This window comes from Lepus europaeus, chromosome 6, assembly GCF_033115175.1.
Source record: "Lepus europaeus isolate LE1 chromosome 6, mLepTim1.pri, whole genome shotgun sequence".
NCBI lineage: Eukaryota > Metazoa > Chordata > Mammalia > Lagomorpha > Leporidae > Lepus > Lepus europaeus.
In genome coordinates this window covers 14,360,029-14,383,557 of record NC_084832.1, presented here as the reverse complement: position 1 = coordinate 14,383,557, position 23,529 = coordinate 14,360,029, and the positions used below count along the sequence as shown (strand labels likewise).

The 23,529-nt window shown below is 51.3% G+C and overlaps 1 protein-coding gene across 4 annotated transcripts in view; it reads left to right on the top strand.

Annotated features, from left to right (window-relative positions):
* Positions 1 to 23,529, top strand: part of FARP1 (FERM, ARH/RhoGEF and pleckstrin domain protein 1) — a 291,757-nt gene that overhangs the window by 53,189 nt on the left and 215,039 nt on the right. For all 4 annotated transcript variants that reach the window (XM_062194003.1, XM_062194002.1, XM_062194001.1 and 1 more), the window contains exon 2: positions 10,174 to 10,367. In XM_062194003.1, the coding sequence (XP_062049987.1) occupies positions 10,197 to 10,367 (171 nt within the window). In that variant the 5' untranslated portion in view covers positions 10,174 to 10,196. The remainder of the gene's footprint in view (positions 1 to 10,173; positions 10,368 to 23,529) is intronic.

Here is a 23,529-nt window from a genome sequence, read left to right as displayed (position 1 = left end):
GTTCACTGGACTGGGGAAGCTGTAGGACATGTTTTCCTTAAAGTCACTTAAAGTACTGCCCTTACTTGCTCCAGAGTGCATGTCCCTGAGGTGTTCCATGGGACAAAGGACGTGGTTGCATTTTGATGTTTCTTTTTAAGAAAATTTCTTTGAGAAGCAGAAGAGATGCAGAAGGAGAGAGAGATTGGTTTCCATCTGCTGGTTCACTCCCAGGATGGCCACAACGGCTGGGGCTAGGCCAGGCTAAAGCCAGGAGCCATGAACTTCTTCTAGGTCTCCCACACAGGTGCAGGGGCCCAAGGACTCGGGCCATCTTCCACTACTTTCCCAGGCCATTAACAGGGAGCTAGATCAGAAGTGGAGCAGCCGGGACACGAACTGGCACCCATGTGGGATACCTGTGTTGCAGGAAGTGGCTTTACCTGCTACGTCCCAGCGCCAGCCCTGCTGAGTTTTTACTTAAACATCCTTATTAATTAATGAGGCTGTTGGAAATATACTGACTTGATTCGCAAACAAACTTAACAATGTTTTGTAGTTTCTTAAAGAAAATACCTAGTACTCTTTTCTTTTAGTTAAAATCTTCCAGATTCATTTTTAGTTGTTTACTAAGTCCTGTCATTTTCCCATGGAATAAGGCGCAAGATATCTTGTAGGACCTCTAAGATAAGCAAAATTACCTGTTAGGAGCCAGGTGTGGGCGTGGCTGAGCCGGCAGCTGATAGCACCAGGAACTGGCCTTTGATTTCCAACCTCCAGTGATCCTGCTCTCCTGGGAGAGAGTATCTACTCACTGTCATGTCTGGAACTGCAAGACAGCTCCTAGTAACCGAGTCCGGCAGCCACCGCGATGTCCTTCAGCAAGGGAGCGGCTAGGCCAACTGTGCACAGCCGTACCCCGGAACATTATTCAGCAGTGAGCAGCAATGAGCTCTCCAGCCATGAAAAGCCAAGGAGAGGCTGAAATGTGCACTGCCTATGGCCTATGGCCTATGGCCAGTCTCCAGAGGGCTCTGTATGAGTCCTACACTACGACATTGTGGAGAAGGCAGCCTGCAGAGGAACAGTTTGTAGTACAGGGCGAGGAAGGCCGAGGGTTGAACACGGGGCGAGGGTTTCACAGCAGTGACACTGTTCTGGGTGATGCTGTCATGGGGGATGTGTGACTGTCACCCACAGAACACGCAACACCAAGCCTGAACCACCATGTAACTATACTTCATAATGTCTCATCCTTGGTCTACCAGTTGTAATGAATGTCCCACACTGATGGAAGATATGAATGACAGGAAAAAGACCTGGGCATAGAGAGAGAAACAGAACCCTGCTAGCTCCGCAGTTTTCTGGAAAAATAAAAACTGCTGTAAAAAACAGAATCTGTCTGTCTGAAAGGCAGAGAGAGAGAGAGAGGGAGGGAGGGAGGGGAGAGCTCTTGTGGCTGCAGGTTCACTCTCAAAATGGCTGGGTGGAACCAGGAGGAGGAACTGTGGTCTCCCACATGGTTGGAAGGCACTGAAGGACTGGAGCCGTCATCTTCTGCCTTCCCAGGGACATTAGCAGGAAGCTGGCTCAGAAGCAGTGCAGTGGGGACTTCAGCCAGCACTCCCGTAAGGGACGCCGCTGCCCTAAGTGGTGACTCAGTACTGGCTCCTGTCTGTCCATTTCAGAGGGAAGCTTAGTGTACGAGCTGTCCACACCACGAGTAATCTCTCGGGCCGCTGCCTCCATCTCTCGGCTGCAACAGTTTGCATTTGTGCTGGTCACCACGCCATCACGCCAGAGCTAATGAGTGGATTTTTCTTAATCCTCATTCTTGTTGATGGCCCCGCGGCTGTCAGCGCTGTGCCTCTGACTCCAGGCTCCCTGCTAGGATTTCACAATGGATTTTTCAGCCGCAGTGTTTTGTAAACGGGGGCTTCATGCAGCCAGGAAAGGTTTGCCATCCGTGGTCCCTGCAGGGTCTGTGTCGCCCCCCCCACCCCCCCCACCCCCGTCTCTGAGAATCTGGGCCCCTCTGCAGTCTGCCACTGCTTCCCTCCCCATGCGTATTTCTGTGCACCCTGGGCTCCCATCTGATCTCTCTGGGCCCATTCCAGTCTCTTTCCAAGCATTCCCTTTGACTCGGGTGTGGGGGCTTACAGAGCCCCTCTGCTCAGCTTGTCGGAGTGGAATGTTGCAGGAGGCATCAGGAGGCGGTAGCCCGCGTTGGAGACTGGTGAACACTCAGCAGCGACCCTCAGAGGCTAAGTGGTCGTCCCAGCTCCGGTGCCCTGCGCTCACCTACAGTCAGCCGCAAGTCTAGAGCTCACTCGCCCTCAAGTCCTGGACTGAGGGGCGTCCTTCCATCCCCTCCCCCTGTGCTGTTTGCCCTCAGTCTCTGAGAGCCTTAATGTCAGGCTATGTCCAGTGTGTGCCGCCGCCACCTGTTTTCTCATGGTCACCACCGTCTTCTCTTGTGTGGGCTGTTCTCGCCGATCGCTGTCCTAATCCAGCTGACACAGGCTGTCAGATCTTCTCACCTTATTTTAAAAGCCACCAGCTGAGCATCCTCCTCCCAAGACAGTCTTTTGTGGCTGACCAAAACCTGCCTCTCACCTGCCATCGTCACCTCCTGTGTTAGTCTGGATCCCTCAGTTGAACAGCCCCTGGCACGAGGTGTGGACACTTTGTAACTACCATTGAGCACATGGCCAGGGCCACCTGCCATCAGTGATATTTAAAAACTTTTCATCTTTTTTTTTTCCCCAAGGACAGGCTGGTGTCCCAGTTTCTCAGCGCGGCAGCATCCTCTGTTCCTGAGGCTTTAAAAATGCAAGTGATCCCTGTTGTCAGAGGTGAACCTGTGGCCACCAGCCGTGGCCTCTGAGCTCTGTCCTCTCTCGTTCCTGAGAGTCCCGTAACTCCCTTTGCCGTGGCACCGCTTCGTGGCCCCTGTAGTGGTTCGTGCAGGTGCTGAAACGGACGCCGTGGTTGATGCTGGCAGATGGTGTGACGCCTGAATGCTCTAAATACAACTTCTCTGGTCATCTTTCGTGCCTTGATCATGAGCCACGCAGGCAAGGGGTAGGTGCTTTCTCTGACGTTTGGAGAGGCTGACCAGTGTCCATTCTGCGGGGGAGCGGGGTGCTTCCTTTAGGAGGAGAGCACGAGTGGAGGAGAATGGTGTTTGTTAAGGAGAGGCGGGCCTGAGAATCGTGCCTCTGTTTACATTGCAGGGAGGGTGAGAGTGTGGGAATCAGAGGCAGGAAGTGGAGCTGTCTTCCACTGGGCCGCCCTTCTCCTTGTGTTTTATCTACCCTGGCCTTTTTATTTAGAGGAAGAACGGGGTGAGCGCCAGTTTAATTTTTGTATTCTCCGGATCATCAAGAAACGGATGTCATTAACATGTGAGTTACAAGAGACTTGAAAAAAAAAAATACTCATTGGGGCATTTAATATTTGCACAGCAAAACCCCAGGGAGGACAGAGTTAGGTCAGGAAACCCTTTCTGCAGGAGGTGACTTTGGAGCTGTGCCGAGTGGAGCCCATGGTCAAGGAGAGAAAGCCAGCGGGAGCGCACGCACACACGCGCACACGCACACACACACACACCTGGGACACAGGTGTGGGGTAGTAGAGCCCAGCAGGAGCAGGGTCACCTGGCTGGGAGCCTCTGCGCTGGGCTTGGAGTTCGTCAGACCCAGGTTTTCCCAGCAGAAAAGAGCAATGGTTGGGATTGAACTTCGGGAAATAACTTCTGTGGATAGGGTAAGAGAGGGACCGTTTCTCTCCCGCCCTGAGTTTTTCTGGGAGCACTTTCCCGATGTTGGTTGAGGGTATTTAAGGTAGCCTGTTCAGTGGACCTTTTCTCTTTTCCTGCAGTTCAGGAGAAAACAGTGACGACGCGATCTGGATAGAGTTTCTGCAGTTTTGTTTTCTTTCCCTTCCTTTGCTGGGGAGCAGGGTCACACAGCTTGTATGGAGACAGCGGACATCCTGTCTGCCTTTTCCCAAGTGTTCAAACAGGCTGTACTCCCCGTCTGAAGGGTCTGGGTGATGGTATTTGAAAGGCACAGATTGGGGACGGGTGGTAGAAAGAGAGACCGAGATCTTCCATCTACTGGTTGACTCCCCCAGTGGCCACAACAGTGGGGCTGGGCCAGGCTGGAGCCAGGAGCTCCATCTGGGTTTCCCACGTGGGTATCAGGGACCCACGTACTCGGGCCATCATCTGGTTTCTCCCAGGCACGTCAGCAGGAAGCTGGATCTGAAGGCAGAGGTGGGACTCAATCCTTGGCACTCAGATATAGGATGTGGGCTGCCCACACAGTGGCTTAACCCACTGTGTCACAACAGCTGCCGCTCCTTGTGCACCTTACTGCCAACCTCATTCTCCAAGCCGACCCTACCTCACTATTTCCTGGGTATTTACCCTCAGAATAAAACCCTTTCTTGATATGAAATATGAACAAGCTATTTACAGGAGCCTCACTGGGCCAGCAGGCAGGGCTGTGTCCTAAGCTCATAGGAATTCTTGTGACCCAAGGTTTTGTGTGTGACCCTTTCAGCCCTTGCTTTTCACATAAGTAGGGCCATAGGCTGTGTAGCTGGTTGCGTCTGGCTTCTTTCATTTAGCAAATGCTTTTGGGATTCATCTGTGCTGTAGTGTGTCAGCATTCTGTTTCTTTTGATTGCTGAAAAATCCCTTATATGGACATTTGTGTATCCAATCACTGATTGAACATTTGGGTTTTTTTCCACTTGACTATGGACACCAGCACACAGTCTCTGTGCGACCACATCTTGTCATTTCTCTTGAGGAGGGGATGCCTGGGAATAGAACTACTGCTCACCAGGGGAAGAGTTTTCTGGGTTCTGTGCTGTTTTCACTAGCAAAACTTTCAGAAACAGCCACAATGTTCTACCAAGGGTTTGCTCTGTTTTAGGTTCCGTCCAGCCATCAGCACGGTGTGTCCGGTTCTTCCACGTTCTTGGTCCCAGTTCTTGTGGTCTGCCTTTATGAGTGTGAAATACTGTCTCACCCTGGATGTAATTTGCATCTCTTAATGACTAATGGTAGCGCACACCTTTTCATGTGCTGATTAGCCATCTGTACATCTTTGGAGATTTAAATTCTATTATCCCCGTTAAGACATCTCACCACTTCTCCTTTCCCTGCCGGTTCCTTCCAGTTATGTAATACCCACCTTTTCAGGAGTTATCTGCAGCCACCTCAGTTATTTTAGCCTTCCTCTTGTGATATAAATGAATTTAAAGTTTACCAGTAATTGTTGCTCATTGCTTCACCCCTTACCTCTTGTTTTGCCGAAGTTTGTCCTTTAGTAGTTTTTTCAAAGAGGGCTTGGGTAACACTTTTAAAAATTCTTGCCTATTTGAAATAGCTGGCGAATACATTTGAGTAGAAGTTTAGGTTTAAAATTTTGATTCGTATTTGAAAACGTTTTTGGCATTTAAGCCTTGAATGTTGCTGTGGGCAAATCTGAACTTTTTGTTTGAACCTCCGCCCAGCTATTCAGATGATTCCTTCTTAAAGGACCCAGAGTCGGGTGGGAAGGTAGAAGTTAGCCTGTGTGTGAGAGGGGCCAAAAACAGGAATTTGCTGTGGTTGAAAGAGGGGAGGAAGCAAGCCTTGGAAGCAGACAGGTTAAAACCTTGGCAGCCACAGGTTAAAAGATAGCATCAGGTGGGTCCCAGCCCTCTCCCGGGGCATCTTCCAGCCCTGTGCCTGGGGCTGTTAGGTCCAGTCACACTGTACTGATAAAGCCCTGGGAAAGATTCTACAGGAAAACTCTCCACCCCGCAGTACCCTAGGAGAAGGAGTGGGAAGGAGATAATGTAGGCCCAAACCCATAAAAACTCCAGACTGAGAGCAGCCAGGGCGCTCTGTTCTTTGCTGAGATGCCGGTCTGGACCGCCAGGTGCATTCTTCTCATTAAACTTCACTCGCTTGCCCTGCTACTCTGTCGCAACATCTGAACTTCTTTTCTCATGGGAAGGCAAGAACCAGTGTTCCAGGCTATGTCTCTGGGAACTCTAAGACATGGCCTCGTAGCGACCGTTTCATGCCAGTTACCCCTAGGTAGGACATATTCACTGATGAGGGAAAACCAGCTTTGATTTTTGTAGTCCTCTGAGTTACGCCTTAAACTTTGTTTGCTAGTTACGTCCTTTATTTCTCTAGGGACTCGGACTTCATGTTGTATCACCTCTGTTGTTCTGATTCGAACCTTTCTCTTACTTTTCTCCACCTTTCTTCCCAAAGCCCTCATGGTTTCACCAGTACATAGCGGGTACTTCAAAAGGATGGTGGGAAAATGGAATTAAATCATGTTTATTTTGGCGTTAAAAAAATGTCAACATGTGTGCAGTTTTTGCCTAATGTCCATTTTCTGTCAACTTGTTGAAGGCCTTTCGCGTGAATTTCAAGAATTTTTGCACCAAAAGGAAGTTTGATCCTTTAATTCCATTTTCCACGAACTTTCTGAAGTACCCTTGGGTTTCCTTTAGCTCCTTGCCACTTGGTGCTGCTGCGGTTCCTCCATTTCTGCTTTATTTCCCAGAGCTCCCCTGCACTCCTGGGAATCCTCTTCCACTTCTGTTCTTGGGACGGGTTATCTTCTTAAGTTTTGTGAATTTATGCAATATGCTTGGGCAGTCTTCTAATCCGTTGAATGTAGCATTTCTTTTGTGGGTATTCACCTCTCCTTTGCTTTTGATTTTTTTTTTTTTTTTTTGCCACATGTTTGTTAAGGCCCCCTTTTTTTCTTTTAAGATTTATTTGTGGGGCCAGCGCTGTGGCGCAGCGGGTTAAAGCTGTGGCCTGGGGTGCCGGCATCCCATATGGGCGCCGGTTCTAGTCTTGGCCGCTCCTCTTCCGATCCAGCTCTCTGCTGTGGCCTGGGAAAGCAGTGGAAGATGCTTGGGCCTCTGTACCCACATAGGTGACCTGGGGGAAGCTCCTGGCTCTTGCCTTCGGATCGGCGCAGCTCCTGCCATTGTGACCATCTGGGGAGTGAACCAGCGGATGGAAGATCTCTCTCTGTCTCTACCTCTCTCTGTAACTCTGTCTTTCAAATATATATATATATATATTTAAGATTGCCTTGTTTGAAAGGCAGAGTTACAGAGAGAGAGAGCACGCAAGATCTTCCATCTGCTAGTTCAATCCCCAAATGGTCTCAACAGCTAGAGTTGAGCCAGGCCAAAGCCAGGAGGCTGGAACTCCATTCTGGTCTCCCACGTGGGGTGCAGGGGTCCAAGCACTTGTGCCGTCTTCCGCAGCTTTCGCAGGTGCATTGTGGTGGGTTAAGGCCCCCAACATCTTTGTTGTTGTTGTTGTTGTTGCCTGGCGAGTTCTTGATGAATTAACTATTTGCAGGAGGCTGGTGCAGGTTAACACATGGAGCCACGTCCCATGCCAACAGGAGTTCTTGTGCCCGAGGCTGTGTGTGTGTGTGTGTGTGTGTGGTCATTCCAGCCTTTGCCTGGCCCAGCCTTTGCCTGGCCCAGACTTTGGTGATGTCGCTGGCCTCAGCGGCGGATGCTTCCCACACCAAGGGCTGGCCCGTGTGATGTCGCGCCGCACCGCGCCCGGGGAGAGCAGCCACTGGGAGCCAGCACGCCTGAGAAGGTTGTAGCTGGTTGTCGCCAGGACGTCCGGTGGAGTTTGGGGGGTGGGGCCCTGCCAGTTTTCTCTGAGCTCTGCTGCCCTGGGCGGTCCCTCCCAGTGTCCTCCTGAGCAGCTCTTTCTCACACCCCACGCTGGAGCCACAGATGTCTTCCAGGGTCCTCACAGCGGGAAGGTTTGCATTTTCCTCTGTGTTCCTTACTGCTGCTGGGTGAATTCCAGGAGGAAGTCCTTAAGCCAGGACACGGTGACAGACAGCTCCAGCCTTTCCTCTTTCCTCTGCCAGTTCAAAATCTTACTGTTTTGTCACAGCTGCTGCTTTAAGAAACGTTTGACATAGATCCGAGGAATAGTTTTGCAAGAGGTTTTTGCTTTTGGGTCTGAAGTGATCAAGATTAGTATTCCCATATCACAAGGAAAGAAAGGTGAGTCTCCTTTATTTTGGCCATTCCCCAAGAAACTCAGAGGTCAGAGGGAAACCGCAGAGGTCAAGTTCAACCAGAGCACGGGTTAACACCCACAGGAAGGCCGAAGGCTGCTTAGCCTTGTTTACCTGGAGCAGGACGCTCTGTTACCAGGCATGCCAGTTTTGATGTCAAACCTGCATTGCGGTTGCCCATTTATGACCAGCCAGCGTTCCCGAGATGCTCCTCTTCGCATTCTTCGGATGCCCCACTCCAAACCCGCCGCTGGATTTACGTCTGAATTAAACAGAACTTTCCATGCACAGCAGCGAGCGGGCAAGCATAACAAAGAGAGGCAGAGATCCGCAAGCAGAAATAACACAAACACCAGCTCATTTGGAGACTGAGCGAAGGACGTTCTAGCACCAAGTGTAGGCTCATCGCCAACTCAGCTCGCCGTGCGTTCTGTTACTCGACCTTTTTTATTTTATTTTTTTAAAAAAAAGGTTTCTTATTTGAAAGAGTTACACACACAGAAGGAGAGGCAGAGAGAGAGAGAGACAGAGAGAGTGTGTATGTGTGTGTGTGTGTGTGTGTGTGAGTGTTCTGGGGGAACGTCAGCAATGGACTCTGCAGGAGATGGCTGGGCGTGAGTTGGGCATGAAAACCCTCCCCAGCGAGGGTGACGCTGGGAGCTCTTGCAGTTGCATGAGTGGGGTTCCACGCCCAGCTTCGACCCCAAAGCTGGAAGCGCCCTTCCCTGGCTTTCTCGGCCCACCCAGGTCCCCTGAGTCCTGCCTCTACCTCGCTTCTCTTTTCCACCTGCTGTTGTCTTATACACTGCTTCGGTTCCACACGCACCCCTTTTCAGGTGGGTCCCAGCTGTCACTCATGCAGTGAACTGGTCTCTGGCGCCACCACCCAAATGCAGCTTCCCCGCCCCAGCAGCCGCCCCCAGGGCCGGGCATCCGCCCTGGAATCACCTCGCCTCACCTCACCCGCCTGACTTCTTCCCGCTCTGCTCAGATTGCAAACTTCCTGGTCCTGGGTGAGCTTTCACCCCAGTAGCTTAACCATTGACCCGCGTCAGGTTAATTTTTCCACACAAGTGTGTTGCTCATTGCCCTCAGCTCGCTGGCTGCCTCCTGCTTGCAGGGCAGACTGCTGGCCATCGACGTTGTGCAGGCCTCCTCCGTCCCCTGACTTCAGCCGTATCTCTCCATGCTGACTGCCTCTCCTTCTGCCCACCATCTTCTCTTCTGTCCCACGCCCCTTTGTCCGCGTATCCTGTCTCTGTCCACATCCTTGCCAAGGTGTAGCTCAGTTCCTACCTTCCCCTCACGTGGGCATTCTTTCCCGCGTGGCCTCAGCCGTGGTACATGCTGGATGATGGCGCCAGTCGTTAGGCGGCGTTGATGCCATTGTATACCAGTGTCATGCCGAGGCGGGGCTGAGACACTAAGAAGATCCAGCCCAAGTTCCTGCCTTAGGGCGGTCTCAGTGCCGGGGAGGAGGTGCACAGGCAAGTGTACCACCCACTGAGGGGCGGCTCTGGGCAGTTGGAGGAGTGGGCGACAGAGCAGCAACTCAGGGTCATAGAAAGACGCGGGAGGAATGGAGAGAGGACCTTGCTCCGTGCTGCCTGCCCTGTGAGAGCTGCTGTGTTTGCTTCCTCTGGAGTCATGGTGTGTGTTTTATTGGTCTCTATCATTGCCCACGTTGCTTAGTGTGCTGCGCTGTCCCGAAAAGGCAATTAATGGGCGCTAATGATACAGCCCAGGCACCATTCATACCCCCCCCCCCCCCGCCCCAGGTGGAAATGTCATGCCCAGCCCATCGCAGATACTGAATAATAATGTGTGGAGCACAGCGGAGTCTGTAGTCCTTAGGCACAAGATAGGCAGCAATATGCAAACGTATGCAAAAGAGCCGAGGATGCAGAGTTATTAGCATGCTGTGGCTGCTTAAAGGTGACTTTGCAAGCACGCGGAGGCTTGTGTGTGTAGGATTCCTGTGCAGGGCATGGAGCGCCTGCTTGCCCAGGTGGGAGCCTGGGACATTGTCACGACAAAGGGGACAAGATGAGTGCTGTTGGTGACTTCGGGTGGTTTGAGTGAGCCTCCTCTGTGTTCTTCCCTGCAGGTATCGCATAAGCCGCTTCCGTCATGGGGGAGATAGAGCAGAAGCCAACCCCAGGATCCCGACTGGGGGCCCCGGAGAACTCGGGGATCAGCACCTTGGAGCACGGACAGAAGCCGCCCCCGACCCCGTCAGGAAAACTCATGTCCATCAAAATCCAGATGCTGGATGACACCCAGGAGGCTTTCGAAGTTCCAGTAAGTTCAGGGGTGTGTCTGGGCAGCCCTCAGCTCGAGCCCTCCCCCGCTTCCCGTGTTTCTGTGACCGTGGCCGCAGAGGGTCCGTGTGTTCACCCCTCCCCCACCCCACATCACTGCCCATTCTGATTCTGAGCCATCCAACCTGAGATTTATGCATGAACCTCTCATATAGTGACGTCACTTGCATTTTACCGTAACCATCTGCCCATAAATATATGTAACATGTATGCAAAGGTATGTGATGTACTGATATACATACATACTTCTATGCAAATAAGTATGTCTTATTTAACATAGGTATGTGAGTATGTGTTTGCACATGTATGTAAGATATAAAATACATGATATATGAAACATGCATTTATATCAGAACTGGAGGAAGCACGGGCTAGTAGTTGCATTGGTTCATCACAGTAGTGCCTGCCTCGGGCTGGGTACGTGTGGGTCCCGCCTCACACTGACCATATCACTGGCAGGAAGACTGGCAGTAAGAATGCTGTCAGAGAGCTGTGTGCACACTTGCATGTCAGGAAATAGGGAGGGACTGTGTTTGCGGCTTCAGGGGCTGGGGCGTGGACAGAGCAGACAGGCCCTGATGCAAGCCCACCCTGCCAGGGACCAGGACAGGGAGACACGGGGCCAGAGGCGAGACAGAGAAGGAGCCAGCAGCCTGAGCCCCTCGGCCCCTGGCCCCCCTATTGTGGCCACTTTCCCTGGAGGTGGAGGCGCCTCCCCCGTGGTGTGAGTGAAGCAGACCACGTGTCGGAGCAGAGCTGTTCTTCCCTGGGGGTGGGGGAGTCATCATCTCTGACATTGGCTTGGGTCCGGAGATCTCTGGGTACGCCATGGATCTGGTTTTCTGTGTTCTGTCTTGAGCACTGAATGCTACGTCTCAAGTTGGTGGTGGGGGAAAAAAATAACTCTTGAATTCTGAGCAGCCAGCAAACTTCGGGAACACACCTGTTTTTAAAGTGGAGACAATCTGTCTGTTATTCTGTTGGCTAGAGTGACTGAAATTTAATAGTCAGCATTAACGTTGGGAACCTATCATTTAATCATTTATGGGATATGATTCAGTAAATTATATTTATTTCGAAGCACATTGTTCAGAGAGTGTGAATTAACATCAGGTGTCTTTGGGAAAGATCAACCTCAGACTCTGAGAATAGCTAGGCTTAAAACTGCCAATTTATGGCACGCTGCAAACCACCTTTGTTTTGCTCTAATTTTCTTGTTGTAGAATTCGTATCTTTCAAGGTCTTGAGAGCGCTTTCACATTCTGGTGAACAAAGCCGTGCCTAATTTCTGGACTTGCAGAATCCGTGGAGGAGAACACCTGCTGTCGTGTTAGATTAGGCCTTCTGGAACATCCCCCCCCCCCCCCCCCATTTTTCTTCTTTATTGCCAGACCGGTTCAGTGAGGTATTTGGTTTCACTGTTTCCTCTTCCGTGCTGTTAAGGACTTCTGAGCTCATGCCTTGTGCAGCCATCCTATTAAGTGGTGCTCGGGGACGCACTACGGGCTGGGCGTCAGCTGTGGAGTGCACGGATGACAGGCCTCCTGTCCTGTCCTCAGCCACAGTTCTACAGTTTCCCAAAACCAAAGAATGTCGAGATTCCATTCCTAGCTACATTTAGCTGGGAACTATATAGGAACATCTGCCCAAGAAGTAGGAGGAGTAGTAGTGTGTTTTCATAACCTCTATTATTATTTTTAGATTGATTTATTTGAAAAGCAGAGTTATGGGGGAAAAGGGGGGAGAGAGAGAGAGATAGCTTCCATCTGTGGTTCTATCCCCTGATGGCCACAATGGCCAGGGCTGGGCCAAACCAAAGCCAGGAGCGAGGAGCTCCATCCAGGTCTCGCAAGTGGGTGGCAGGGACCCAAGTGCTTGAGCCGTCTGGCACTGCTCTCTAGGTGCCTTGGCAGGAAGCTGGATTGGAAGCACCGAGTAGCTGGATCTGATGTGGGATGCAGGTGTTACCTCCCTGTGCCACAATGCTCACCCGTTTTCTTGTTCCGCCCCCTCTCTGGCCCCCGTAAACTCCTGTGTACCATAAAAGGCTCTATCCCTTCTACTGGGTTGCTACTTCCTCAGGCAGTGGCTAGAGCTTTCTCTTACCCATCAGGGTGGGGCCCGATTGCCCTGGGTTTAGATCCCAGCTTCTGCTACTTGGAGTTGCTCAGCTTAGCCTCCACCTAGATCTGTCGTCTTTGTTAAAATGAGGCCACTGCTAATAAGCTCGACCTCATACTACACTAGAAAAAAAAAAGTGGATACAAATAAAGTGTCCAGAACATTCTTGGCACATCCTGAGAGCTTTGGAAGTCTAATGAGCAGTGGTGCTGTGCACCTGCCACTGTCCTGCTGGCCTGTCAAGGTAGGTAGAGACTTGCCCCAGAAACCCCTTATCCACAGCTTCAAGTGGTGCCTGGCACACCGGAGGCACTCATTAACTGCCCGTGGACAGTGTTAAAGTGAGCTTATTTTACAGGTGGAATGCATGACGTTGTTCGTTTTTTACACGCCTCGCCCATTTGCAGTTTATTTTCTCCTATCATCAGTATGTTCCTTCCCACCCTCTGGGCAACAGCTGTGCAAAGCCAGATATTGGCACTTTGATTGACACAACAGCTTCTAATTCACTGCCTTGTGCTCTGTAAGAACAGCGCAGCCAGGCTACATGCAGCTGGGAGGCACGTGGGCACCCGGCTGTGGACCCGGGGTCAGTGGAGAGTGACCAACTGTGGGATTCTGGAAGACCCAGCTCCCCATGATGGCTTTCATTCCATGTCCATAGCTCTTTGCCAAGCGTCTGACCCTGGGATTGTCTTGTTCCACACGTGATAGGCCCCAAGTGAAGGCATCCTCATGGTTCACTCGCATTTGTCACACCCGTGAGCAGGGCTCCAGGCCAGAAGTCCCTGGCATTTCCCGTTGGGGATGTTCTTCTGTGGACCGCATTTTCCTCGGGGATTGGATTTCCTGGGTCTTTCCATGTTCCTTTGGCTTTAAAATGTGGGTGCGGCAGAGTCGTCATTCCTGTGCCAATTTCCAAAATGCTTCCTGGCCCAGAGACCTACACTGTCCTCTCCGGGGCTGTCTCCCTCATTCTTTAAAGCCTTTAAAAATTAGTATCACTGTTGGGCACTGGCACGTTAAGCTGCCTCTCGTGACACTGACATCTTCTATCAGAGTACTGCTTCAAGTCCCAGCTGCTCCACTTCTGACCGAGCTCACTACCAATACACCTGGGGTCCCTGCCATTCATACGGATCCAGGCTCCTCTCTTCGGCCTGTGCCTATCTGGGGAGTGCACCAGCAGATAGAAGATCTCTGTCTCTCCTTCTCTCTTTGTTACTCTGCCTTTCAAATAAAATAAGTGTTTAAAATTTTTATTGTTAGTGAAGAGTTTAACTTTTTTTTAAAAAGATTTATTTATTTATTTGAAAGGCAGAAATACAGGAAGGGGGAGGAGAGCCTCATCTTCTGGTTCACTCCCCAAATGACCACAACAGCTGGAGCTGGGCCAGGTTGAAACCAGGAGCAGTGGAGCTTCCTCTGGGTCTCCCACGTGGGTGCAGGGGCCCAAGCACCTGGGCCATCCTCTACTGCTTTTCCAGGTTCATTAGCAGGGAGCTGGATTGGAAGAGGAGTGGCTGGGACTTGAACTAGTGCCGCTATGAGATGCTGATGCCTCAGGTGGAGACTTTACCCACTACACCGCAGCACTGGCCTCAGCAGTGAGTGCCACAGTCTTCCGTTCTATAGCTGTGTGCACGACTCCCTTTGCTCTTGAACTTGGACTTGTTTTTAGGCATTCCCCCTGTAGACCAGCAAGTTCCAAAAGCAATATTTGCAGCATATCCTTGCCTAGTATTCTGTCACCTTGCTGTGGAACAGATCATACAAATAAGCCTGGACCATGGCTTCTGCTGTGTGCAGCCCTCTCTCCCAGCCAGAGGTTATAAAGTGACACCTGGGCATCTGAAAGGGTTAATGACAATCCCCAACCCCCTGCCCCCACACACACACCAGGACCACCTCCCCCCCAGAAGGCCCCGAGAAGGTTTTCTGCATCCAGTCTGCAGTGGACGCTGTCCTGCTCGTGGCTGGGGGGTGAGCAGATGGCCGCTTCTTCACTTGCAGTTGCTGTGTTTCATCAGCAGCGTCCCTCCAGGAAGAGTCGAGAAGAACAGGGAAAATAGACCAGAGCCACGTTTTGTTCTTTGGAGCAGACCTGGTAACAATGCGTGGGAAAGCTGCTTGCAGCTGGCAAAAAGATCCCTGGTGTGGGTCGCAGGTTAGCAGGAATGGCAGCCACACACAGGTGCGCAGGGCAGGCGTCCAGAAGCACCGGCTGGCGGGGAGTCAGTTGGGGCAGAAGGAACTTGACCTCAGCCACAGTCACGGTGGGGGATAATCCTTGGGCCGTGGTTGTGTTGTGTCAGTGTTTCACGCAGACTGGAACTGGTTTTCTGCACCACACTGCTGGCCCCCACACACTTAGGAGAAGGGCTGCCCCGGGTTCCAGGTGAAGGGCTCCTTGGAAGAGCTGCCAAGTCGCTTCCTCAGGTTTGTACAGCATTGAGGGAAGGCTGGGGTTGCTGACCCCCATCCCAGCAAGACCCTTAGCTTCCCTGCCTCCCCCTGCACTGAGTTCCCTGGTTAGATTCAGGCCCTTTCTCGACCCCACCCCATAGGTTCCTTTTGCACTTGCCGCCCACAGCTCCCACACTGGAGGTCCCGGTGCCCTGGCTGCAGCCCCAGCTCTGTGCAGTTTCTACGCCACCTCTTCCCATCCCAAAGGAATTTACCAGAACCTCAGCCAGGCCTCTCTCAGCTTTGTCTCCTGATGGTTCGGACTTGGAATCCTGCTCCGATCTGCCTCCCTCCCTCTTTCGTCAGGTCCTTTCTGTCCCTGGTGTTTGAATTGACTGATGTTAAAGGGGTTCTTATCTGTTGCATTTAGGAAGTGGAGACCCTGTGTTGATATTTTATTGATGAATTAACTTTTTTAAGAGCTTTTTCTCAAAATAATTATTTGAGAGGAAGGGAGAAAGAGCCAGAGAGAGAGAACGTGAGAGAATGCGTGAGAGCACTCCCATCTAGCAGTTCTCTTGCCAAATGCCTGCAGTGCCTCTGGCTGGCATCAGGGACCAGGAGCTACGAACTTAACCCGAGTCTCACGTGAGTGACAGGAACCTCGGTATGTAAGCCAGCGCCTACTGCCTCCCAGGGTGCTCATTAGCTGGAAGCTGGAGTTGGGAGGGAGAGGAATGTGGTATTGAGCCCAGGTACTCTGACATGGGACCCCCTAGGCCAAGCACCCACCCTGATGAATTAACATTTTGTGGCTGTTTTCTTTTTTTGGGGGGGATTCCCCCAAACTCTTGAGGAACCAAAACAAGCAAACAAACCCCTCCCCACCAAAGCATTGTCAACAACAAGGGTTACCGTATCCCTACTAAGTGCTAACAGAAGACACGTGACGAGGGTTGGGTGAGCATGCCCGCAGACTGTGTGCACCGCCACCCGCAGGGTGTCAGGAGGAGTCCTCATTCACGTAGCAGTGCAGGTGGCCTGGAACCTAAAGCTTCCAGCGGAATGCCACTTGATGACAGGAGGGTGAGGACAGCAATCCGTTGATTTCTTGCAAGCACGCTATTCCCAGAAAATCCAGCAAGTCTGGGGAAGTCTGAGACCCTGACCTTTTTAAAGAAAAATGGTACGTGGCCCGTGGTGATAAAGGAGGCTGCAGAGGTGGGTTTTGGGGGCTGCCTTGTCGGCTGTGCTATCTCAGAGGCCTAATTAGCAGCGTTAGAAAGTCAAAGAGTCAGCCTTGTTTAGGTTTTATTACCTTTTTTGTGTGCAGTGAACCGGCCCTTTCACTTCTTAATTTTCCCCCAAACCTGGGCCTGACATCAATTGAGAGCTTGTTCACCCAGCTCTGGCTCTGGCGTGGAGGCAGGGCCCCATGGCTGTGGAATTTTAAAGCTGTCTTTATAAGCTTGATCTCAGAGGGATGGAGCCGAGGTTTGTTGCTTTCCAAAGCTCTGTGTCTCCTCCTGGTGTGCTCCGGTGCACGTGGCAAAAGCTGAGGGTCCTCAGGGCTCCTTGTTCCTTGGAGCTGTGTCTTCATGAAAGCCTCTTGTTCCCTGGCTCCTCCTTTTGTATTTTTAATACATTTTTGTTTCTCCTTCTCTTTGTGCTGTTTGTTCAGGTGCCCTCTTGGTAAGCCCTTGAAAGTCTTTGTTTCCTCGTGGAAATAACAGAGTTGCTTCAGAAAGTAGGTGGCGCACAGAATTGAAGCCTCTGTTTATTACAGTGCAAAAGATCTTGAAATCTGTGCCCGTGAGGCATCATCAAAAACTTCATGGAAAATACTTACTAGGGAAAATAAACTGTGCACAGATCTCAAAAAAAAAATTTTTTTTTGCAGGAAAACAGACTTTAGCTTTTAATTCTACTGTCCCAGGAACTTTCTGAGGTTTTCTCATGTACATTTAACCAAAGCTCTTAGGGGCACATATAGTCTACTTTTTGGAAGGCAGAGGGAGAGAGGAGAGATCTTTTATCTGCTGGTTCACTCTCCAGGTAGCCACAATAGCCAGGCCTAGGCCAGGCTTCAGCCTGGAGCCTGGAGCTCCAACCTGGTTCCCCATTGTTGGGTGCAGGGGCTCAAGGACTTGGGTCATCTTCTGCTTTCCCAGGCACATGAGCAGGGAGCTGGATCAGAAGTGGAGCAGGCAGGACTTGAACCAGCTCCCATATGCGATGCCAGCATTGCAGGTGTCCACTTAACCCACTGTGCCACCACACTGGCCCCATACATTGTCCTTTCTTACAAGGGTTCTGTTTCTGTCTCTTCTGGAATCGATTACCAGTGCCCAGCAGTGGTGGAAGGATGGCGTGTGGAGCCCATGGCTCCTTGACTTCGCTTCTGCACGAGTGAGTGCTGGTGGGGTGCAGGAGGAAGAGAATGGACTTATGGAAACTGTGCATTTCAAACCAGAAGGGTGGTCCCTGTGCCCCTCTTAGCAGCTCCGCTTCAGGCCAGAGCCAGGGGAAGGGGCTTCTATGTGTTCCCTCGGCTTCTGAGAAACAAGCCAGCATCTCTTTCTTCTTACCGCTGTTGCTTTTGGCTCCTTTTATTAGCAGAGCTTCTGGAACCATATTCGTGGCCACTCCGTAGGGTCATTGCTTGCTTTACTTAGCTCTGGATGATAAACAGCGCTCGTCTGGGTCTGGCCTCCTGGGCTTAAAGGCTATTTTAGTAGAGTAAAAAGTTTTTTCTTTCATAAATCATGTCAGCCTGATCCTGCCTGCCTGGCTCTCTAGCTCCGGAGAAGCTGAGTGGAGTTTCGTGTTTGGTGTGTGCCCCTTTCAACTTCAGTTACGAGTCTTGTGATCAAAGTGAGGTCTGCAGTCCTGAAACAATGGCAGTGAGTTTTTTTTTTTTTTTCACAGCTGTTGGCTATTTTCTCTCTGGAAAAAAAAAAAATGCCACTCCAAAGAAGCTAATAAATAAGAGGAATAAACTGTAATTGAGAATGTCTGTATCTGACATTATAACAGGCTGGGCCGTGTTCAGAGAAAATACATGCAGGACCTTCGAGAAGGTTCTTTTCCCACCCTCTTTGAAATGGAAATAACGCATCCTCTTCATTACCTGTGGGAAACAGTGGTTAGAGGGGACGCGCAGGCCCCTGGGTGCCGGCTGCGGGGAGCTCTGTGTGTGGAGGGACAGCGCCTGCCCCACGGAGCCGAGGTGTCGCTGAAATGAGAGCTCCACAGACAGCTTGCAGAGCGCAGAGTGGGTTCCTCTGTTTCCTTCCTGTCGGTCTCTAAGCTGTGGCTTTGTGTTTGTTCTGGGACAGAATGGCGACCCTGCTTTTGTTGCGGAGGTGCCGGGCCGGGCGGGGGCGGGGTCAGACCCAAGAGCCCGGTAACGCCTGTTACATAAAAAGTAGCACAGCCTGGACAGGTGCAGGCGCCCTTTCTCTCTGCCTACAGTGCTCTCCGCAGCCTCCCATGAGACTTGGCTTGCTTTGGAGGGAGACTTATCCATCACTGAGACCAAGACCCGTGTCCCAGGGGGCTTCCTAGGTCGGGGTGGGGGGTGTCTAAGAATGAGGGCCACTCCCACTGAACCTTGTCCCACCAAGCACATGTCTTGCTGAGCTTACCTGGGGCTTCTCTGGGCTTCAGTTTGATCAGCTTTCAAATCAAAAGCGGTGTTTGTTAAGCTCAGAAACTTCACACGCCGTTTTGCTTTGCTGATTTTTTTTTTTGTCTCCTCTATTTCTTTAGCCCCCACCACCCTGTTTTCCTGGGGTCCTAGATGTTCCCAAGAAAACCCTGTGGCTCTCCAGCCTGCACTGGACAGGGAGTTTTCCAGGTAGACACAGGACTTCAGGAGCCTCGGAGGCAGATCTTCTCAGGGTGGGCTCTGTGGTCCATTTGAGGAGATACTCCTGTGTCTGAATAACATACGGAAGCGTTGCAAGGGGCCCGTGTTATGACACAGTGGGTTAAGCAATTCCCGGCTTCTCCACGCCTGATCCCGCTCCCTGCTAAGACACCCGGGAAAGCAGAAGATGGCCCAGGTGCTTGGGCCCCTGCATCCATGTGGGAGACCAGGATGGAGCTCCAGGCTCTTGGTTTTGCCCTGGCCATTGTAGCCATTTGGGGAATGAACCAGCAGATGGAAGATCTCTCTCTTTTTCTCTGTGTAACTCTGCCTTTCAGATAAACAAATCTTAAAAAGGAAATAAATAAAGCATTATGCATCCAAATAGATTAATTTTTTTAAAAAAACTAAAAACGTCTACCATGTTCTGTCATTGACTTAGGTCTCCCATCATTGTGAGCATTTGAGTTGGACACGTTGACTTTAACTCACAAGGATGAAACAGAATGATCTAATCAAGCGGTTTTTTTCTTTTTCCTTCTGTGGATAAAGTGATCACATAAAGGAGCAATTCTCAAGCCTTTCGCGCTTTGTAATCGGAGCGGGAGGCCCGTCCTTTCTGTTCTCACTGAGACAAGCAGGAAGTCGGGCTGGATACCCACAGTGGGAGTCTGTGCCTCTGGTTTGATCTTGTGGACTGAGATTGTGGGAATGCAATACAGGTTCCACCAGTGCTTATCAGCGCGCGCGGCCAGGTGCTGCCAGTGATAAGAAAGTGAATAAAAATCCTAACTGTAACTGCCTCAACGAAAATCCCTGGCCGGGTGCCAGACATGTGTGCCAAGGCTGTGTGTGTATTATCTCATTTATTATTAGCTGAGTGAACCTATGTGGTGGGTGGGGAGAGGTCTTGCTGTGAAAGTTGGATTAGCTGGGGAGAAGGGGCTGGGGTCCCAAGCGGCCCAGTGGGCTTGGCAGTGTCTGAGCCACACGTTGGTGGCCGATAAGGGCTTGAGTGTCGCGGACAGAATGTCAGGGAGCTGCAGGATGGAAGAAGACCCAGGAGGTAGAACTGACGGCACTCGGCAGCTCGTGGGAGTGGAGCAGAGCGCCCCCTGGGTGGCAGATCGTGGAGGCCTTTGCTTTACGGCCTGGGTAACTCAGCACCATCACTGGCCCAGGTGTCCCAGTGGTAGAAGTCTTTCTGGAAACCATGCCTTCCTTTCGCCTGGCTCTAGTTGCTGATAAAAGGCGTCGCAAAGGAGAACGCATGGTTCCAAGAGTTCACTTCTGAGATCTGCGGTGATCTTGTGCGGGTCCAAACCCAAAGGTACACGTGGAGGTTGACTGCTCAGTTTCCCCTGAATTCCTGTTGACTCTTGGCTTTCCGCTTTGCTTGTCACACCCAGGTGCAGCTGAGGGAGAGGCTCATCTGCATGCAGTGGGTGCTGGGCCCTCAGCGTTGATGCGGCTTAGTGAGGACATGAACTGTGGCGTGCATCTGGCTGCTCTACCATCTTCCAGTGGCCCTTTGTCCGGGCGCATTTCCATCACCCAACAGGACCCAGCAGCTTAGCTGCCTCTTATCTAGATGGACACCTGTCTCAGGCATTGAAGCGTAAGACCCAAGAGTGCTGGTGGAATGGTTCGGGTGCCACATGGTTAAAAGCTGCACTGCTCTCTTGGCTGCTGTGACACTCGGCGTGCTGGCTTAAATCTGTAAGTAGGCACTGTTGCACTGTCTGCAGGTGAATGATCCACAGCTCAGCCCTTTGCCTCCTCACCTGTGCCTGCCGTCTACCCAGCCAACCAGAGCCCAGGTGAACCATCTATGGACCTGGGACTGCAGGGGACAGGTAGGTACGCAAGTAGCATAGGACAGGTAGCTCCCTCACCTTCTCTGCTAGATGGTGACCAAGACTTGTGCCTTCCAGCGGCCAGCGAGGCCACCAGGATTGGGCTTCCTTCAGCTCATTCCTCTTTCTTTCTTTCTTTATTTCTTTCTTTTTTTTTTAAGATTTCTTTATTTATTTGAAAGAGTTACGCAGAGAGATCTTCCATCTGTTGGTTCACTCCCCAGATGGCCACAATGGCCAGAGTTGAGCTGATCTGAAGCCAGGAGCCAGGAGCTTCTTCCGGGTCTCTCACATGGGTTCAGGGGGACTTGGGCCATCCTCCACTGCTTTTCCGGGTCATAGCAGAGAGCTGGATAGGAAGTGGAGCAGCCAGGACTCGAACTGGTGCCATATGGGATGCTGGCACGGCAGGCTTTACTTGCTACGCCACAGTGCCGGCCCCTAACTCATGCGTCTTGAACGTCACGCTTGCTCTTTTCTCTCTGCAGTCTAACACCAAGTACACCAGTAACCCCTGGCTCCCTACTTAATCCCATCACCCAGAGGCCTCTGCTGCATGTGGGAGCACCCACAGAAAACCTGTATTCACACATAAGCCCTGCGGTTCACGGATGTGCTCTTAGGCAATCTGTAGGTGCTCTGATCAGTAGAATTCAAATGACAGAGACAAAAAACGGGCAGGTTTGTGGTGCAGCTGTGGCACTGTACCCCACGTAAGGGTCGAAACAAACTTCAGCTCTTACTGCTAGCCATCTTGCCTCTTTGCGTGATTTGATTATTTTTATGTGGATCCAGAGGAAGCTAAAGGGGCTGCCTGGTTTCCTTAGGCAGTGCTGACGATGCCTCCTGCCTATGATGGGCTCAGCCTGAGCCGTGGGTAATGGCTCGCAGCATGCAGGTAGATTTCACAGCCAGGAGCGCTCAGTCCCTGTCTGTTTCCGCCATTGCTCTGAGCTCCAGCTCTGGGGGTTTCTTCAGTGCTTGCACGTCCTGCACCCAGGATGGGGAGAGAAGTCTCCCTCCAGCCCCAGTGGGAGTGGAAACTTCCTGAACCCCTCACCAAAACAGTGACAGCGCCTCTTCTCACTCTCCCCTTCCTTTGCATGTCCAGCGTCTTTTCTCGAAGTTAGTCCGCTCCACTGCCTTGCTTCCTGATTGAAGCTCCCAGAAGGGACAGAGAAGCCTTGGGCAATAAAGTTCTAATTTTCTCCAGAAAACTGGTTCAGCAGAAACTGAGCCCCTGCCAGCAGCCCGCTGGTGTCCTGCCAACCTGGGGCCTTTTAGAGAGAGTCTTTATGTGGATCCGAGTCACATAGCTTAGCTTCCAGACTGAGTTTTGCCCTCTTGTCTGGCTCCTGAAACGCTGGCCCAGCGGGCCTGGAGGGCTGCTTTTGTTTCTTGTCATTGTGTGGTGGTACACAAGGTACTGGACGAAGACAAGGGTCTTTTCTCAATGTCCCGTACCCGCGTGAACCCTGCCGGCACCGCCGTCTGCGGTGGCATGGAGGTGGCACTTGTTTTTCCCTGAGCTAATCCGTCATCCAAGGACTTACTCTGACATTGGCTAGGACGGCTGTGACCCAGTCCGGGTCACAAATGGGGTGACGGCCATCTGTCTCTCAGGTCTGCAGGGAGCTTTCTGGGCCTCTTCCCCTGGTTTCTGGTGGAGCCTTAGTCTTTGGCCTTCCTAGGGTTGCAGCTGTGTCTGCTGTCTCTGCCTTCATTTTCACGTGGAGTTCTCCCTGCGTGCAGGTCTCCCCTTTAAACAGACATTGTCTGCAGGATTAGGGTCCACCTGCGTGACCTCGCATTAACCTGATCATCTGCAGTGCCCTTATTTCCAAGGAAGGTCACGTCCACAGGTCCTGAGGGGCCAGAACTTCCCCATCTTTTTGGTGGTGGGGAGATACACTTCATCCGCTGTGCAAGGGGGCTTCAAAGAGTTTGTGAGGGTCGGCATGCAGCTACGTGGCTAAGACAATCACGTCCCACTTCAGGGTACCTGTGCTCGGTTTCTGATTCCAGCTCCAAGCTGGAGCTTCCTGCTGATGCTCACCCCGGGAGGCAGTGGCCCAGGTACTCAGGTCCCCACTACCCCAACACGGGTGTGCTGGCTCGCGTTCCTGGCTCTTGGCTGCAGCCTGAACTGTATATTTCAAAACTGGCTAAGAAGGTAAATTTCATGTTACCTTTTTTTTTTTTTTTTTTTTAGATCACAATTAGAAAAAATGATGCCATGGAGTTCTAGGATTTGGAAACTGAAGTTGCCACAGTTGATTTCAGTTTAAAATTTAAGTTTCCCCAGCAGTGACTGATGTTTATTTCCTGCTTATTTATTGTTTGGTGGATCTTGCGTCCCAGAGAGATGTGAAACTAGTCTAAGGCTAGGACTGGATTCTGTGTGACCACTCTACCCCTCAGTCCCCTTGCTGGTGTGTTTCTTTGCAAGGACCCCGATGCGGTAGTCAATAGAGTAGTCCAGTTTGTTTCATCAGCCCCCTCGTGAGACCCCCCACAATAAGTTGCATAATCTTAAGGGTCACTTCACTTCTAAATGCTTGGTGGCTCGAGGTTATCTAATGATTAAGAACTCTTTGTCAAGACAGGACTTCATGGTATGACCTTGGAGTTACTGGAGGTATTGGGTGTTCTTTTCTTTTCTAGCAGTGGTTATGTGAACTGACTGGTTGAGCAATATGATGCTCATAACCCCAGAAACCCAAATCTTTTAATATTTGCGTAAAACTTATCTTCGAGCAAGCGAGCTGAGTAGCATCTCTTCGCTGCGTTTGGCATGCCGATCCTGTAATTAAATGTTGTTTTTTTGAGTCATTTGTGACATTCCAGGAAGGGAGCTGCCAAGACGTATCATTTGGACATTGTTGTAA